The following is an 18,066-nucleotide window of genomic DNA, read 5'->3' as shown; positions in this document are numbered from 1 at the left end:
CTGAATTGCGCCAAATCAAGTGCGAAAGACTGTTGCTTCAGTTTATGTGGCAGCGTGACAGTTCTTTCTCTCTCGGAACAGACAGGATCAGTTCAAGGCCACCCATACCAAATGGAACTATGTTCTGCAATAATTTGCCATCTGTGCTCTTGAAAGCAGACTGTGTGACAACATTACTTCAAATACTTTCATAAATGTGTCTAGTCCCTCTATCAACTTTTACTGACGTGCCCAAACGTTTTGGTGATCAGAGTTTGTGTGATCAGACCAGTAACTTATTGCAAATGTCTTCGTTATCTTATCATTTATAATTTATATTTGTTTGTTGTATTTTGGCCCTGGCACAAATAACATCATTTTAGTATAGTCATATAATTTACATGTATTCATTTAGCAGATCAAAAGTGACTTAAATATACGTCAACTATATTACAAGTGATCACACTGTCCACCAAGCAACTTGGGGTTAAGTGCCTTGCTCTAAAAGAAACATGTACATCTGAAATGTCTGAAATGTCTTACAGAATTAAAAGTATTCGTACACAATATATGCAGACATGTAGACTAAGGTCAAAGTACAGTTGGGGCCCAAAGTTTTAGCAGCAGCATCTGAGTCTGGAATATTCTAATTGTTGGCAAAGGACAGCCCATGCACTAAGTATTTTATGTTGAAGAACAGGGGTCCACCTCATATATATATTTGTTGGCCTCAGACTCAGCTCACAATTCCTTTATAGTTGATTTTAGGAGGAAGTGATGACGGGTGACTTAAGTGTTGTGATTAGTTGGTCAATTAAGCCAATTTAACGAAACGGGCATGGCAATGTATTAAAGAGCTCCTCATATGGGCTAGCTGGCATGACAAAAACATTAAGAATGTTTTAAAACTGTATGGCACTCCAGGGGCAGCATAATATTCAAGTGATTTTTAAAGTTGGCCATTATTATTCCTCAAAGGCCCATAAAATGAAACAAGCAACCAATGGCTGTTGTTGGGTGCTTCATAGAGTAGGGTATGGTCACGGCCCCTCTATATAGGCCTACCATGAGTGCCCGTGCCACTGTCCTCGAGTCTGCAGGACTCCACCAGGGGCACGAGGGGTGCCCAGTGTTGGTGGTCTTATAGCTCAGTATGCTGGAGTGTATCTCTGCTCACCCCGCCTGTGAGAGCTGTCTGTGTGTCTTGTGCTGCAGCAGGCCAGACGACGGCTGAGGCATTTTGCTTTTGTTGTTACTTTACTTCTGTAGATCTACCAGTTTCTTTAATAAATTATTACTATTATTAATATTATTTTTTAAAGTGTCTATATATGCCTTTAATGTCAGAGACAGTGGAGAGTGAGAGGGTGGGATCCTGAAAGGATCAGGGGGCAGGAATTGAACCCAGGTCGCTGGCGTGTGGTGCAGGTGCCCCAGTTGCGCCACAGCTGGGGCCAATAATTACTTTCATTGTTACCCCTTGTGTTGTCTCTGTTTTGAGCCAAACAGTGACCGTGTCAATACCGTCACCATAAAGATGTGGAGAAAGTTTAGAGCCTTGTGTAGAATACAATTTCAGTCCCTGCAGGTTTTTGTGCTACCTCTAGATGGCAACAAGGTGCCATTATATCTCCATTAAACAATCTCATTAGGTTTGAAAGCATTTTAAGAAGACGAAATTACCCACCAAAGCAACCTTCAGTTCGCCCAGAAAGAATCTGACAGAAAAAGTGACTTTATATTAGTATTTATTTTAATCTTAACATTTAAATCAGAAACATTTTCATTTCATTACAAGTTAGTACCCAGCCAATCCCAAAAACAGACTGTCTGGTACCTGGACTTAGCAGCATCTTTTACGGCAAATTTAATCTACATAACACTGAATGTATTTACAACTTACAGTATTTACACATATACATATTTTCAGAATGTAGGCCATTGTTTTGTTGTATGGCTGCCATTGTAGGCATCAAGGCCTAATTCAGTTTAATACAATGTTCCAGTTACAGCAAAAGTAAACCATAAAGATTTGCCATCAAGTACAACACAAAACTGCAGCGATAACACCACATCAAAGGTTTACACATACTTTCCCCAAAAACATGCATGAATGGCAACATATGCAGGTAGGTGTCTGAAAGATTGGTTGACCAGGACCTCTTTTAAATGTACAAAAATCTCTCTGGCAATAAACTTATTTTCTGAAAAACCTTTTACAGTATCATAAAACAATATCACAGTACATCACAGTCGCCTGACAATGTCTCCAGTGTTTTTGTGTTTTGTTTTTTCTTTAAAAAAAAAAAAAGTCCGTCAACAACTGGATACCAGACACAGAGAGACGGTACATCTATATACATTTACGAACAAATTCACAGCCATATATCAAAATGATTGAAATGACAATAGCACCTTTGAAATAACGACCATGATGGGTACACACAAGGAGCTGCCAAAGCAGCTCACTCTGGCTGTGTTAAGAGTCCAAATGTTAAATAAATGACAATCTTTACTGAAGATTGATCATCACAGTACAATGTTATCTTACTTCATATAAATATTACTTTAAATGTAACTGCTTTTAGCGGTTTTAATCCAAGGAATTTTGTGAGCATGTGCCACTACCGGTAAACCTGCAACATAACGGAAGTGTTAGTTTGTCTACATTTTCCAGGTAGGATAGAAAAATACTTTCTCTCCCTGGTTCACCCACGTAATAGCTGATGCTGATTTTAGTGCTTATTTATGACAAGTCAACAGCTATCTTGTTCTGGCAGAGTGTAAGATGTAGTGGGCTGGAGTCAGATCGGTCCATATCCCTAAAGAGAACAAGCTGCAATGGTGAGCCGAGTTGTAAAAAGTGCAATCATGAACACACTTGTGTGTGAGGTGTTGTATGCAGACAAAGCTACATATGAAATAACAAACACAAGGCACAAGCTTGTAAATGCTGTTGCATTTGTGCATTCATAGGCGTTTGTGCTTGTGACGTCTTGCTTTGGTAACAACACAAGAAGTCGATCAGGTCAAAAACATCCTTTCATTTGTGCTTACAATAAAGGACCGATGAGGATTGATGAGAACAGAAACTCGTTGTGTCCCCTTATTCCGACGAGCATCCCATGTTTTGGCTGATGACACTCAAAGATGTGAAGACGCAATCAGGAACTGATCACGGGGTCATGCCTGGTGCACAAGTAGAGTAGTTCCTGTGATGACCAGAGAGGGGCGCTTTCAGACTCTAGCCTCAGCACTGACAGGACTTTTCTTGATTTTTTTCTCCCCCTGAATACCTTAATGCACATCCATGGCAGCCGTTGAAGGTGACCTTAAAGTCTTGACAGTCGAGATGAACAGTCACAGAGTGGTGACCTTTGAGGTTTGTGTGTGCACACACACACACACACACACACACACACATATATATGTAGACATGTGGTTATGTATGTGCGTGTGAAAAAGAGTGTGTAATATTCCCTTTGTTCCTTAGACCATGTCTCCCAGCTCTGTAGAGTCTGTCTGTGAATCCTGGTCAATGTCCCTGTTTTGTGGAAACAAGAGAAGGAGGAAACACAGTGTGAAACAAAAAAATGAATGCAGCAATACACGCAAAACTTGTAAGGTCAACTCCTAATGTCAACATTCCAATGCCACATGGCTCCCACCCTTTCAAAGCAGTTAGCAGAGCATTAATCCATGCCACTGTGGACCCAAAGTCCATTTTTCGACTTGTCTGGAAAAAGGATCACTCCGTAATAGCCACGCTTATCAAGATGCCTGATTTAAAACTCTTTTTCACTTTGTGACCTTCTGCTTGGTTCAGACAGGTGCTGTTAAATGGTTGGTCAATGGGAGACTATAGAATCTAAAGACGATCTAATACAGAGAATAGTGGGAGACACAGAACTTCCAAAACTTTTATGCAATCCTTTACACAGAGGCCTGGGCCTGGGAGCTCTTTCTTGATGTTGAAAAAGTGAAGACTAACAGCATGTCTGAATGCCCCTCAGCCAGTTTCTGCCTGCACCTGCATATTCATGTGTATGCACAAATGTCAATTTTAATTACAGTATGTAAGAGAGTGATCCGTGGGAGCCTCACCTTAGCTCCTGTAACACTTTGCGGTTTCCCTGCCTCCTCTTCTCGGTGATCGGGTATGTTTTGAATATGACGAGGCCCACGAAGATGAGAACCACAGGGGCAGGCGCCACCAGCATCTTCAGGGTGAAATTCACCAAGTCCGGCTGGGTGCAGGCACTGGTCTGGTACCCGGCGAAACTGTGCAAATGAAGGAAGCGATTGAGTGAGTGGGGGAGAGGTGGAGAGAACAGGCCAGACAAAAAAAGAAAAGAAAAGAAAGGAAAAGAAACGAAAAGCAAAGAGTGCCTACAAAGAGCTTTTGGGCTGAATGAGTAAGAATTTGCTCACTGTTTTGTGTCAGTCTGGCCTGGCTACATAAATACAGCCTTAATCAGAAAGCTTAAGCTCTTACAAGCGGGACAGTAAACACACAGCAGGACAAGCTGGACGGTCCATTAAAGGCCAGTGAGGTAGTCCAAATGCAGAACTAGTCAATATGACCTGAACAGTCAAAATATCAGCATGTACGTGACGTGGCACACAAACACCAAAGGTCTTTGTTTTGCCAGAGCCAATAGACATGGGTGTGAGAGAGGGGCAGGGGCAGAGTGAGAGTGAGTGAGGAGAGAAACTACAACTTACTCCAAGCTGAGGGTAGAGACGCCCAGAGAAACTCCAGAGGCAAACTTGGTGAAGAAAACGTAGAAAGAGTAGAAAATGGCTTCATGGCCATGAGTATCTGGATTCTGCACTTTGAAGTCATCCACAACATCGGGCAGCATTGACCTACACAGATTACACAGAATAATAAAAACATCAATTCACCTCTGAAGTTAACGAGGACTTTGTCTGTAGACTACCACCAGTTGGTTCCTCATCAGAAGAGCTGTCATAAAGCATGTTTGTCCTCATTAGATGCATGTGACGAGCATGACTTTAAAAGGGTGGATCAGAGACGATCCAACTGACAATTTACAGACAGATAACGTGACAATGTGACTGGAAGGACATAATGAAAAGGGATGAGGAAAAAAGCTGCGAGACGAACAGCCGTGTCTCTCACCATGGGAGAAGGAAGGCGGCTGCGACGCTAATACCGGATGCCACCGCCACCAAATATGCCACGTACAGATTAGGCTCGATGCAGATGACCATTATCATGAAGGGCGCCGCCCACTGTCAGAGGAGAAAAGTTTTTACCACTCATGCAAACCAAATACACACATGTGCAACCGATTCAGGGCTGCATGTTCACTTTCTTTGCTCCTAGCACTGGATACAGATAGTAGCACTGTACACAGATAGTAGCACTACTGCCCTGAAATCAAATACAAATACATGTACATCCGCACCCAAGCACACAAAGTGTTTATCTTACACATACAGTATATGTGTAAATGTGGACTGGAACCTTAGACACACATTAATGTAGGCAGTTTCTTAAGAAATACATTGCTCATTAAATACATACGGACGCATTCACACAGAGAATAACTCATTTATGGTGTATGTACCGTGATGCCAAAGTAGACGGCCGTCTTTTTCCCAAAGCGTGAGAGGAACCACTGCCAGAATGGGATAGAAATGGTGCCAGAGAGCTACAGGAGAAGAACAAACAAAAAGACAACGTGAGTCACTCCAACAAATCCCACCCATCCAAACACACCCCCCCTGTACAAGCAAACACACACACACGTGTTCCATGTGCGTCCCCAAAACATCAACAGGACACGCCGCCACTAACAAGGAAGGGTCATTCCCCCATTTGGGAGGTCCACCAGCTGATGCGTACGGTGGGGGGCTCGCACGTGTTTAGTGTTGTGGCTCTAGCGGCTTTTGTTCTCATGCCACAACAAGGACACTCGTTACGGAAACATTGTTGCACTGACGTACATTCTGAACTGGGTGGAATGATCACCAGTCTCAGTTAAGGTGACTTAGATAATAAAGACAAGAAAGAATGCACCACCGGCAAACTTCACAGGCCCGCGCTACAAGGTCTTCACGATGCATTCCTTTCAACATACAAGTGAAAAGAGCCGTGGTTTAATACAGCCCGTCAACAAAATGTTATACATAATGGCCAATGAAACATTCAGAACGGCAATCACAATCACACTCAGTAAAAATATTTGCACGGCAGGACAGGGAAGGCAAGGTTAGTGAAGACCAGAGACAGAACTACTCAAGAAATTGTTCTTTCAAACAAAGTAAACAGATTGCTGTGGTGGCACAAAGGGCTCAGTGTTTGTCTGTCACTGGCATGGGTGCTTGCCCGCTGGGACAGAGTGCTAGTGAGAGGGGGACCATTTCCCAGATGCCTCTAGAATGTGTCCCCTCAACCCGAAAATCTCGCACTTCATTTCCATGGCAACAAGGCACCTTGTCTCAAACGAGCACCAAAGTACTGCCAACAGATCTCGACTGTCCCTGGGCAGAACCAAATGGCTCAGAGCCGCTCTCCTCAGGCATAAAAAGGCTGGCACCCAGAATCAGTTTTAAAGTGCTCCCTACCGTAGCGTACTTTGTTTTGAGGACAAAAGGAAACTGATCCAGAGACAGTGGGATTCTCCTTCAATCCCGGCCTACTTGGGTGGACTGACCTTTTAACAAAGCTGACTTTTAGCTCTAACTGCTGTGCACAGCTTGAATACCAAATAGGGAGTGAAGCTTGAGCCTCAAGTTTGGATCCCTCACCATAATAGCCAGCAGAACATTCTGGAAGTCTTCCCGCAGTCCTAGAGTGTAGGTGCAGAACAGGGCGAGGTTTCCTTCCAAGAGCTGCAAAAAGACAAAACCAACAAACTGTACAATCGTTTCCAATATTCAAAACATTAAACAACAAACACTGTTCCACTACAATGCATGTTTACATTTCTCAATGTGCTGTAAACACAATCTTGTCTTTAACCCTTTCAAAGAGTGTACGTGGCTTCCCTGAGCAAGCATACAGTATCTGATGACACACAAGTATGTGCCTCTTACCATAAAGGCCAGTGAGGTGAACAAGAAGCCCATGACCAGCTTGAGATAGGGTCCGAAGCTAAGCACCATACGCAGCCCTTCAAAGAATGACAGGCGGCGATCTGCCTTCAGACGCCCACTCTCTGTAGACAAAGTAGAGAAATGTTAAAGAAATCGGCTTGTGAAGCTACAAACCTGGAGAATGTTGATAGCGAACTGTAATTTCAATGTGTAAAGGAAAAAGAAAAACACAACACAAAAACACATTCCCATGTCTACCGTCACAAATTAAAGAGACCCTATGCAACTTTTTCATAGTCATAAAATCGCTCAGAAATCGTTGTTTTGCTTGACTGACCAGTTTCATCGAAAACAGTAATATTTCCTCCCGCCCCCAGTGTCCCTATCCGCTATTGCAACCTTGCAGTTTCTGCAGGAGACGATCACTCCTAGTTTACATCTGGAAGTCTGAGACGCGTAAGGAACAAGAAGAACCACGCTTGCAATTTATATATTTATATATAGCCTATATATGTATAAATATACACGCTAAAACTGTCGGGGAAGCTCTGCAGAGAAATATGCAAGCATAAAATGAGCGAAAACGAGAAACGAAACCGAAACCAGCGATGAAATCGGCAATCCTGCATAGTTCCTCTTTAATAAATAGATTTGAAAAAAAAAAAATGCTTTTGAAATCAGCAAAGCCAGCACACAATACAAATAGGAAAACAAGGCACGCCTCAATAATCATCATGGAGCCCTGGGCCTTGCTCCTTCGCACATAGTTGTGGCATTTCTGCTTCACTTACCCTCTTGCTCTTTGACGCCCATGAATAACACGATGGCGCAGAGAACATAGATGATGCAGATAACACCTGAAGCGATCATGTAGGCTTGTTTCTGAGGGAGGAGACAAGATGGGGAAACGGAGTGTAAATTAGGTCAGGCTGCCAGCATGGGTATTTCAAGAGATGAGCAATTATTGGTGGATGGGGAAAACCCCCTCCTCGCTTTGTCTCACTCACAGTGTCATTCAGGGAGATGCCCGATATGTTGACCTCTGACCCCTGAGTAGAGTTCAGGTCCTCCAGGTCAGTTCGGATGCAGGGGGCGACTGCGCCACCCACTATCTGGCCTTGGACGGCAGTGCCAAGCACTGTGCCCAACACCTCCACAGTCATCCCTGTAACAGGAGAACAACAAGGATGGAACACAGGAATGAGGGCACCGACCCAAACACTGAAATCTGTAAAGGTTTGCCAACTACTAATTCAGCAGGTCCCACCTTTATATGAAAGGGTAATGGGATAGAATGCCATTCTAAGACCCGTTCATCAGGACAAAACTCTAAAGGCAGTGAAGCGCTAGCTAAATTTAATTTGCTATTTTCAGTACATGAAGTCAGCATGTAGAGGCTCGTTGGATCACATTAGAGTCTGATGTGCCTGTCAGTTGCACCCAAGTAAAGGGATTGCTTAAGAACTGGTCTTCTGTGCCATTTCTAGTTTCAGAACTCTTAAAGTGGTAGGTGCCACCAAAAGTAGACCACACTCACTAAAGCTTAAGACCAGATTACCCTATTTTGAGGCATTTTGCAATACATTATAAATCATGGACTTCACCTTCGAGAAATGTAAGTAACACTATGGGCTTTTAAAAGGCTGATGAAACTTGCTTAAGAGGCATGATGAGACTTGTTTCTCTTAGTTCTCAAAGTGTGGGACGGGACTCACTGTAGGCAGTAGCGGAGTCTCGCTCCTTCTGCTCCGAGCTGATGAACATGGTGAGGGCAGAGTACGGCACGTGGAAACACTGGAAATCAAAACAAACAAACATTCAGACACCTAACAACACAAGGCCATGGGGACTATTACACAAGAGTGTGTGACTCTTTACTCTTTGATTTGATTGAGAGAGTGTGTGTGTGTGTGTGTGTGTGTGTGTGTGTGTGCGTGTTAGTTAGAGAAAAAGGTGAGACAAAGATGAGACTAACTCACCGTCTGGAGGGACTGGAAGAGGCAGTAGAAGACCAGATACCAGATCACCTTCCCCTGCTCCACCGGAGGAACAAACCAGATCATGAAGTACGTCATTATAGCGAATGGCGTGGAGATCAGGATCCTGGAAACAGACATGAAAACAATGGTGAGAACAAACAGTGAATAGACTAGCACATGGACTTTTCCTTTAAACAACAGTCATACCTATATGAACTACAGATCAATTAAGCTCATCATCTAGAATACAGATGACTGCTTTGGTAATGGTGGGAACTGGGAAGGGTCACTCACGGGTGGCCAACAATGCCGTTCTCAGTACCAGGGCTAGTTCATTATCTCGGTCTGACCTCTCTCCCTAGACATCAACGCGCTTGGTGGGCTATTGTGTGTGTCCAGTGACACCATCATAGTGACTGTCCATTCATTCTGCACTCAAGACACAATGCCCTGGCCAACAGTGGCATGCATGCCTGGCAGTTTTTGGGCCGTAGCCTACAAACAACTGCAACGAGGTTACTGGCGAGTACCAATGACGAGGTTGTTTCATAACGGGGACACTACACAAGGACCCTCAAAGAAGTTTGTGTGCAGTCAGAGAGGGTTAAAGCGGAGCGAGAGGCGCAAACGTTTGACCATTTCCGCGTTCTGTGTTCGCAAAGGGGAGGGGGGGCGAAATCCCCCTTTAAGCAGACCTAGAAAGTGACGTTACATTCGAACTGAACTGCTTGCCAATCTGACAGAGATCAATATCCCACTATGACGTCTGCGACACGCCTCTTTAAGCAGACAGGAAATGTTCGAATTTTGCCTCCATAGAGATGCATTATGTTGCTCTATCTTGTCAGTAATGAAGGATCTTCGGTGCAGTGCTTGGTGCCTTGCTGAATCGTCTATGATCTGATCTGAGGTCAGATCCCATTCCAAGCAACTGAACTGGAGTGGAGCCTACTGTACAAGGGGGCAGGCACAAAAATAGTCTTAATATAGGATTACAGGGCGTGCAAAAGACCAATATGCCAAGCATGGATCAACTCCGGGGAGCCTACATTCGCTCACTGATCATCTGTAGGTGGGAGAGTGGGAGTTATTAGAAGGAACAGTGTGAATTTGCCCTCCAAAACATTCCCAATAGAGGGCTCAGATAACACAGGTTACAGGACCATGTGAAACCAAATGAAAAATGCGCTTCCCACCTAACAGCCAATCAACTGATATCTGATGGTGGAAGGTCTCATGATCGCTTTCTGATCAAAAGGAACACTGAGACTGCAAAAACACCACCACCGTGGAGAAAAGCAGAGGATTCGCACTCCACGCTCATCACTGGACAAGGGTTCTCTGTCCTGGTTGGATACCGAAACCCGAGAGAGCAGAGTCTGTATTCACACGAGCATCGCTTTCCCCCCTCTGTGTACACAGGCTGAAATGGTGTCTGCAACCCCTCCAGAGTCTGTTGCTTGCTTTGGAAAAGAAGTCTGCTGGGATTCACGTGGATGGAAACAAAAGTGCAAACACTTAACCCTGTCACAAAGCAGAGGTGCAGAGACCAGGCCAGCACTGCATTCAGTTCATTAGCTTCCACAGCAGTCAGGAGCATTATACAACTTAAAAGCTTCTCTGTGCATTGTTTGCCTTTTTTGCTAACCTCTGCCAGACCTAGCTCCCACAGAACTCCCCCCTTCCCTTAAAAGCACGTGGTACAGGTGGAAAATATTTGGTACAGAGAGAGATGCCCTTCACCTGGGCCCCGCAGATGCCCATCTTAAGCTTTCCCGATAAGTATGCTGGCTATAGTGGCTTTAGCTCGGGGCCAACGTTTTTACAGTGGAAACGGAACAGTGAGAGGATTCACATGATCGTGTGTCATAAATCTGAATGTATGATTAAGCTGCAGAAAAAGGGAGAAAAAAAAGAAACCAAATCTGGACTGTTCTTAAAGTTGAAGCGACTATCAGAGTCTTCGCTACTTTCAAGTTGAGATGAAATGTAAATCAAGTCCAAATATAGCATGAATGTTTATGCTCTGTTGTCAGATGACAATGTCTGCATAGCTGAATCAACCTGTATAACTTTGGGGACATGTGACTAGGGTCATGCACATATCACACACGCGCCTAGCTGAGATAAAACAATAAAGTATTTGTACTATGGAACCATATGCAAACTCAGATCATACCCATGCCCTCCCATAGAAGTTCAAAGCTTCCTCTGCCATGTGACGCAGTGTAGTGTGTGTGTGTACAAAACAAAAAGAACTGTGCTAATCACCAAGTGATGGAACACACCTTCAATCTATCCAAAAATGACCTCAACCTGGATGCACACGCCACTGACACATTCCAAAACAGACTCCTATATTTATTTTGGAAACAGTCAGCTGCTACCCCTGAGGTGGAATTTCACAAGGTGGGGTGGGTGGGAGAGTGGGCGAGTGGAGGGGTGGACTGGAAAAGATTTGCCGGGACCACTTTGATGTGTCAGATTGCTTAATATCAACTAGATTAATGTGATCAAAGGGAAATGTAAGTAGACATGATTTCACTGAGATTAATCATTTTAAAATTCTTTCTTGCATGTGACAACTATAATACAGGGAAATATGGGGGGGGGGGGGGGCTTCAATATGGCTGAAAATAATCAATATGGAATAACTGTGGATATCAGGGAATATCTTTGCTAAATTTCAAATTAATGATGTAATTAAATTATTATCATCGAAAGACCTAAATCATTATTAAATATCTAATAGGCAAAAGCCTTTTGTTAATGAGGCATTAACACTCGACTGAGAAAAAAAAGATCTCCCGGTCGCAATGACAACAATGAACCCACTGACTCAGCCAAGAATATGCCCTTCACTTGACCGATGGTAACCTCAAGCCATATCAGTCGAGCCCCCACTGCAACGGTTATTCTTCGAAGCCACTAATGACTCCTGCAAACCTGACTGGCTGCATTTGGTGGTGTGGTGCGGCTCGACCAATCAGAGAGCGACCAGTTTTTTTTTACCCCTCCCCCCCTGCCGTTTGCTCTACGCACAACACATGTTTGGGCTGCTACTTCCGACTAGGAACTCCCATGACTCCTTGTCTTTCATTTGAATTTCCAGTGATCTAATACAACCTCATATCCTTCCTTCCTTCCTTCACACGTCATACTTTAAATAATTCCCGGGGTGTTCCCATGTGTTAAATAAGGATTCTTGACGCAGAAGCTGGTTTAATGGTATGGTGGTAATGGTGTTAGTGTTTCTCATGAAAACAAAAGGCAAAAATGGAACTAGTGAGTTGACTGTCGAATGAAGTAAGTGGGTGAATCTGATTAAATAAAGCTAATTTTCAGACACAAAGGTAGCCTGAAGTGCTTCACACACACATATATATAAAGAAAAATGATTAAGAGCTAAGTGATGATAAGGGGGATGTAAATATGGATGTGCTCAAACAGTCCTCTGTGAGTTCTACTGTGGGGCTCAGCACGTCCCCAACTACAGTATGGCCAAGTTCATGCTGACACGTCCCGCAGCTGACAGACTCAAAATAGTGAAGTGACTAAAGCACATCAATCTGGGAGCTGGCCCAAGTTTACCTCACTGCTCCACCCTAAAGGTTTGGCTTCATGATCAGCTGTTCATGTCCTTTGCCCAGTCCTAATCAATTCTAGCATGCATAACTAGAAATTGCCTCTAGTATTATGATCTGAACTCAAATTTAAATTTAAAATCCATGTTCGGATTATAGATGGCGTCCAATATGAATCAGGCACGCGCAAAGTTCCAAAGTTTTTAATGCTGCGATGACAGCTTCCAGAACTAGACCTGACATGAAACTTTATTGGTTGCGTGCACACCTCTAACATTGTCAGCACATGTTTGTTGCAAAGTAGGTTAGGGCTTGAGGTCAGGCAGTTTCCTGTCTATATGGGCTGCCTGACACAATAGACGGAGGCACTTCCCTCAAGACTATACATGGCACTAAAACAGTTTGAATCATGTTTTAAAATGCAGTCGCATCAGAGATCAGAGATAGTGTACTTCTGAATGTTAACAAGTCTTCCAAGAATTCTTTCACACATGTTGGCGTAGAAGCAAAAAACATTGCTGTCATTGTAAACCCCCATAACTTCCCCCTTATGAGGAATGCACCATCAACAACAATCCACACAAGAGTAACAACAAAAAAACATCCCGTGCCAACCATTTGAGCATTGTGAACAGCCACAACTATGACAATGGCATGTTAAACAGAACTGAAGTCAAATCAAGTTAGTTGATTCCTTTTAAATTGTAATGGGAAGTGAAGTCAACAACCACTGAAATGTACAAATTCAAATTAGAGGATAGGATGATGAGTATTTATGCTACGCGATCACCTGTGATTTATGTTAAACTATTGATCTAGGTCGTCTGTGGCCGTCTTTCATTTCCCCTCATTCTGAAATAATCACCTTGGATCATCTTGTGGATTTCAGCCTGGATCAGCTTGTTTTTCTAGCTCTTGCATTTTACAGTTTTACATTCAGTAATGAAACAGACACGTACCAAGGCATCATGCGTCCAAAACGAGTCCATTGGCTCCGGCTCACGAGAAAGCCGACAACTGGGTCTGTTACAGCATCCCATGCCCGACCCACGAACAGAATGATGGAGGCATAAAACGGGTCCAACTTCAGAAAGAAAGAGAGAGAAACAGAGAAAGAGAGAGAAAGAGAAAGGGAGGGAAGCAAGTAATATAAATATAAGGGCATTTATTTCAACTCCAGGCGCATGCATGGCTTCTAAAAACAGATAAATGAAGCAGAACTCTTAAAGTAACTCCGGTCCCTCATCCTCTTTCCTCATCCTTCTCGAGTTAATTCAATTAAGTCATGACTAGCTAAAGTCACCCCCCCTCACCCCATACACACACACACACACACACTCATACAGCCCTGCTGACTGTCGTGACGTTGAGATCCCTGTGGTGCTCTCCAACATGGTAACAATGTTGCACAGCAGGCGTCTAATAACCACAGCTCTGGGCATTATGTCAGGCACCATGAATCATGCCTTAGCATTGGAGTCCTTGAGACAGGGTCACTGTACCGAGTCAGCCAGTGAAGGACTATGATGAAAGCCCCCAGTTGCAACAGTGTCCCAGTGCTCAGCTGATCGCGAAATATTTGGGAACGTTTTGTTTCCTCTCCTTCCTGACCTTCCTCACAAAGAACTTTGTACCATCTAGACTCTAGGAAAATAGTTACTTAATATCAGATTATTTCCAAGCGCTGTCAAGCCAAGCCTTACAACCTTCAGGCAGATGGCAGCATGAACAATGACCACTGTCTCAAGGCCTGACACTGACACCAAGGCCTAAACCCTGGGAGCGAGAACGCCCAATAACAGTGGCAGGGAGAATAATATTGTTACCTAGGTGATGTTTCACACAGGGTCAGGCTAGCTGGCGTGCTCGCTCTCACAGTGGAGGCGTCATGGAAACTCACCTGTGCCACGTCCAACAGGTAGATCTGCAGGAAGAAGCCGAGGGCACTGCCCGTGATCTGATAAGGGGCGCCGCCGACGGCGTAGCAGATCTTGCTGCAGATTGACAAATGGTCCCTTCTCGGTTCCCCCTGCAGAACACAGACAGACAGAACAAAGAGCCAAAGGATTACACCCCTCTCAGCATTCAGAGTGTCCACAGGGAGAGAACAAACTTGGCAACGAGTACAGTGGAGTCAGACATTCAGTTCACTGAGCTTTCACAAGGCTTAGACCACCAAGTCATAAACTGAATCACGGGGAAGCGACTTAAGAGGGGAGTAAGTGTGTGTGACCCTACCCCCCCCCTAAAAAATAGGACATGAACTCAGATCTGTAAGAAAGAGAATTCTACACAATGATTATATTGCTAACATAACAATAGGTTTACTGAAGTTTATTGAATATAACAGTAGACTGGTACGCAGGTTCTATTCGTTTATATTTGTCTCATGAAATTCAACACATTTATATGATTTATAATCACACACACAACATTGGTAACAACTGTTTTTTCCCTGAACGAGTCTAACTGCACATATGGCGAGATTTGCCTCATGTAACATCCTTCAGTTTGCAGCTGGGATGCCTGGATTCCCCCTCTCCAATACTGCACTGAACCCTGAACCCTTCTGAACTTTCTGCTTGGCTCTCAAGCAATGACGGCCATTGTGATGAAGTCGAAACACACACACACGCCTACAGTCCACTGCGAGCCCACCCTGGAGATTCCCCCGACAGTGGTGCGATATGCAATGCTCTGATGTCACACAGTGGTGTGAGTGCATTGTGATAGTGTGCGTGTGCGTGTGTGTGTGTGTGTGTGTGTGTTGGGGGGGGGTGGGGGGGGGGGGTCACTCTAGGTCATGTGTTGCAAAGCATGGTCAGCTTCAAGGGCTCCCCATTGGCTCACAGCATGGGATGTTGGATCAGCCTGAAATTCCGTCCATGGGCCAAGGGGTGCGAGCCATGGTCAGCCCAGTGTCAGGTGGGCTCACACCCTCTCATCTTGGCCAATGGGCGTATGAATGTACTCCACTCTCAGCCAATTAAGAAATGCTCGCTGATCTTAATCCAAAAGATATGCCGATAGTCTGATGGCCAAGCCAATCCTCCTTGAGTTGAGTGTGAACCTACTATGCTACAAGCTTCTTATTCAAAAGCTGACCGTAGGGCTTACTGTGTAGTCTACTATGCGAGAAGCCTTGCTTTATTGCTGACTAATGCACACTGACCAGTGGTCGATATTAAAGGGCTACAGTATGTCCACTGTAGGTAAATAGCAAACACACACATCCTCTGACCTCTGGAACATAACTGTCTAATGTTGACATAACACCTCTTATAAAGACAGTGAACAAACTAATGCTGAAAACGTGCCATGAGAATCACACTACACTGCCAACTATTTTACACTGAACTACTATTTGCACAAGGTAGACACATACACTCCATGTGCAATTTAGTTTATCTGACTTTGGAAGTCAAAATCTGTGTCCCCATGTAAAAGCAGCACATGACTGAACCACAGATTATACCCTTTGTGATCTCTGAATTCTTCAACTATAACTAGGCTACATTTTAAAAGATGACATACATAAAGATGGATGAAAGGAGAAAATAAATTAAAAATACCTTCCCTATCTGAAAATGTAATTTAGCCTACACCATGTCTACCTGCATTTGGATCAAAATGGGCTCTTAAAAGAGCAATAGGCTTTTTGGGCTGGTCCAATCAACATACCTTGTGCTTTAGGGAAGGCTATGATGGTTACTTGTGGTAGCCCCTCAATGCAATTTTGGTTGCGTTTGGCTAAATAAGAGGGTTCATTTAGGCGGTCTGAAAAGTCAGTGCAGTGTCTAGAGCTTGACAAAGATGATAAAGACTAAAAATGGATAGCCTGCCACACCCCGGCCGCCAATTCAAGACATAAGCCCTTTTTTTTTTTTTACTGATACAATATTACACATTTCGACACTTGTAACATTCTAACGCGCAAGAAGAAGACGTGGAATAGTCGCATTTTGTGTTTTCCACGGAGGAACGAAAGGATCATACACGTGCATGCATAGCCTATTTAGGCTATATCACCCGAAATCCACTCTCCCTCCATCGTTTTATTATCGAGGTCCCACCATTATAATGATTGTGTTGTCATTCATCACAAATTAGACTATGCTGTGTAGATTTTGATGCAACATAGGATAGCCTACACTAAACCAGGGACTTTAAATGAAATGAAAACCTGTCGCTTTAAAACCGGCATGTAGCGTCTGTCTGTAGTCTAATGCCGATGCAAACGACGGACAACCAGCTGAATGGATTGAAAGAAATTTGCATTTTAACGTTAACCGCCATTGTATTATAGAGCAAGGCTGACTCATTTATCTCATTAAGATTCCTACACTGAACCATGCATTCATCAATGCGTTTCAGAAAACAGAGATAGTATAAGGTTAACTAACCTATAGGCGTTAAAGATTTTAAAGCAGATACACACAGGAATATGTGGGCGTCTTCACAAGCGCAAGTCTGCTCAGTAACGTAGCATAGGCTACAATTACATCCGTGGCAACACTTCTTGAAAGAAAGCTTTATGAAATCTAAACCAAGCGCGTACCCAGTCAGGCTTAATGAGCCTTTTCAGCACATACCAGAACGTGTTCCTCATATACAACATATCCTACCGTTCTTCCAAAATACTCTTACCTTAGCGATTTTAATTTCATCTTGTCCTGGTTTCGGTGGTAATAAACTTGTGGCTGAATATTGCTCAGCCCCTTCCCCTCTTGCCATATTATTTCCAAATTTTGAGTAGTCTAACTTATTAAATTGTTAATTCAATAAAATTAAAAGTCAGATAGGCGACACGCAAGTCAGAGCCGTTGTTCAGCTTTCACCCGGCACTCATTCAAACGTGGCTTTTTCTCTGTGGGCTGTCATGATGCTTAGTGCTTACTAGTCTTAAGAGACTCCGCCCCATACTCAGGCCATTCAAGATCAGGCTCAGTCATCAGTCAGACGCGGTCGCGCCACACACGAACACACACACACACACACACACACACACACACACACACACACACACACACACACACACACACACACACACACACACACACACGAGAGAGAGAGAGAGGGGGGGCTTGCTGATGCAACTATACATTGTGTGGACGCCATAAATAGCCAATATTCCAGGTGCACATGATAACACATGTCACATTTGTTTCCACAAAGGTCTGTGTATCTGCATGCATATCTGTGCACTGTTATAGTCTATTAGGCTAAATATTGTACATGTATTCAACAGCAGAACTAAAACTTTTCAGAAAGACAATACAAATGCAGTGTCTTGCGGGCATTTTGTTTTAAAGTCAGGTGCTTAATTCTTAATACGTTACGACACAGTTGCACTCAAAAAATAGAGATTTGAGTTCAGAATCTCTATAGTGATATTGTTTTTCCTTTTTTTTTACCAATACACCCACTAGTATGAACCTTTATGTTTTAGGTTATTT

General features: G+C 43.6%; 1 protein-coding gene across 1 annotated transcript; it reads right to left on the bottom strand.

The window, feature by feature from the left end:
* Positions 1-1,710: 1,710 nt before the first annotated feature.
* Positions 1,711-17,470, bottom strand: LOC134067283 (sodium-dependent lysophosphatidylcholine symporter 1-B-like). The gene is made up of 14 exons (XM_062522458.1): positions 17,258-17,470; positions 14,511-14,639; positions 13,570-13,694; positions 9,027-9,150; positions 8,763-8,841; positions 8,055-8,212; positions 7,839-7,929; positions 7,048-7,169; positions 6,760-6,843; positions 5,577-5,660; positions 5,126-5,238; positions 4,705-4,848; positions 4,084-4,260; positions 1,711-3,523 (listed from the first exon to the last, which is right to left on the bottom strand). The coding sequence occupies exons 1-14, from the start codon at positions 17,342-17,344 to the stop codon at positions 3,469-3,471; spliced, it is 1,572 nt and encodes a 523-aa protein (XP_062378442.1). The 5' UTR covers positions 17,345-17,470; the 3' UTR covers positions 1,711-3,468.
* Positions 17,471-18,066: the final 596 nt, after the last annotated feature.

Source organism: Sardina pilchardus, chromosome 20 (assembly GCF_963854185.1).
Source record: "Sardina pilchardus chromosome 20, fSarPil1.1, whole genome shotgun sequence".
In the NCBI taxonomy this organism is placed as follows: Eukaryota; Metazoa; Chordata; class Actinopteri; order Clupeiformes; family Clupeidae; genus Sardina; species Sardina pilchardus.
Note: the sequence above shows the minus strand (reverse complement) of the source record. Positions and strands in the feature narration are given on the sequence as shown.

What these genes read in the sequence shown, in the direction of transcription:
- LOC134067283 (XM_062522458.1), bottom strand. Translation starts at nt 17,344, where the DNA reads ATGGCAAGAGGGGAAGGGGCTGAGCAATATTCAGCCACAAGTTTATTA. An exon ending in ACCTGTTGGACGTGGCACAG is followed by an intron (nt 13,695 to 14,510) that starts GTGAGTTTCCAT and finishes TTCTTTCTGAAG; the next exon opens with TTGGACCCGTTTTATGCCTC. An exon ending in TTTGGACGCATGATGCCTTG is followed by an intron (nt 9,151 to 13,569) that starts GTACGTGTCTGT and finishes GTCTGTTTCCAG; the next exon opens with GATCCTGATCTCCACGCCAT.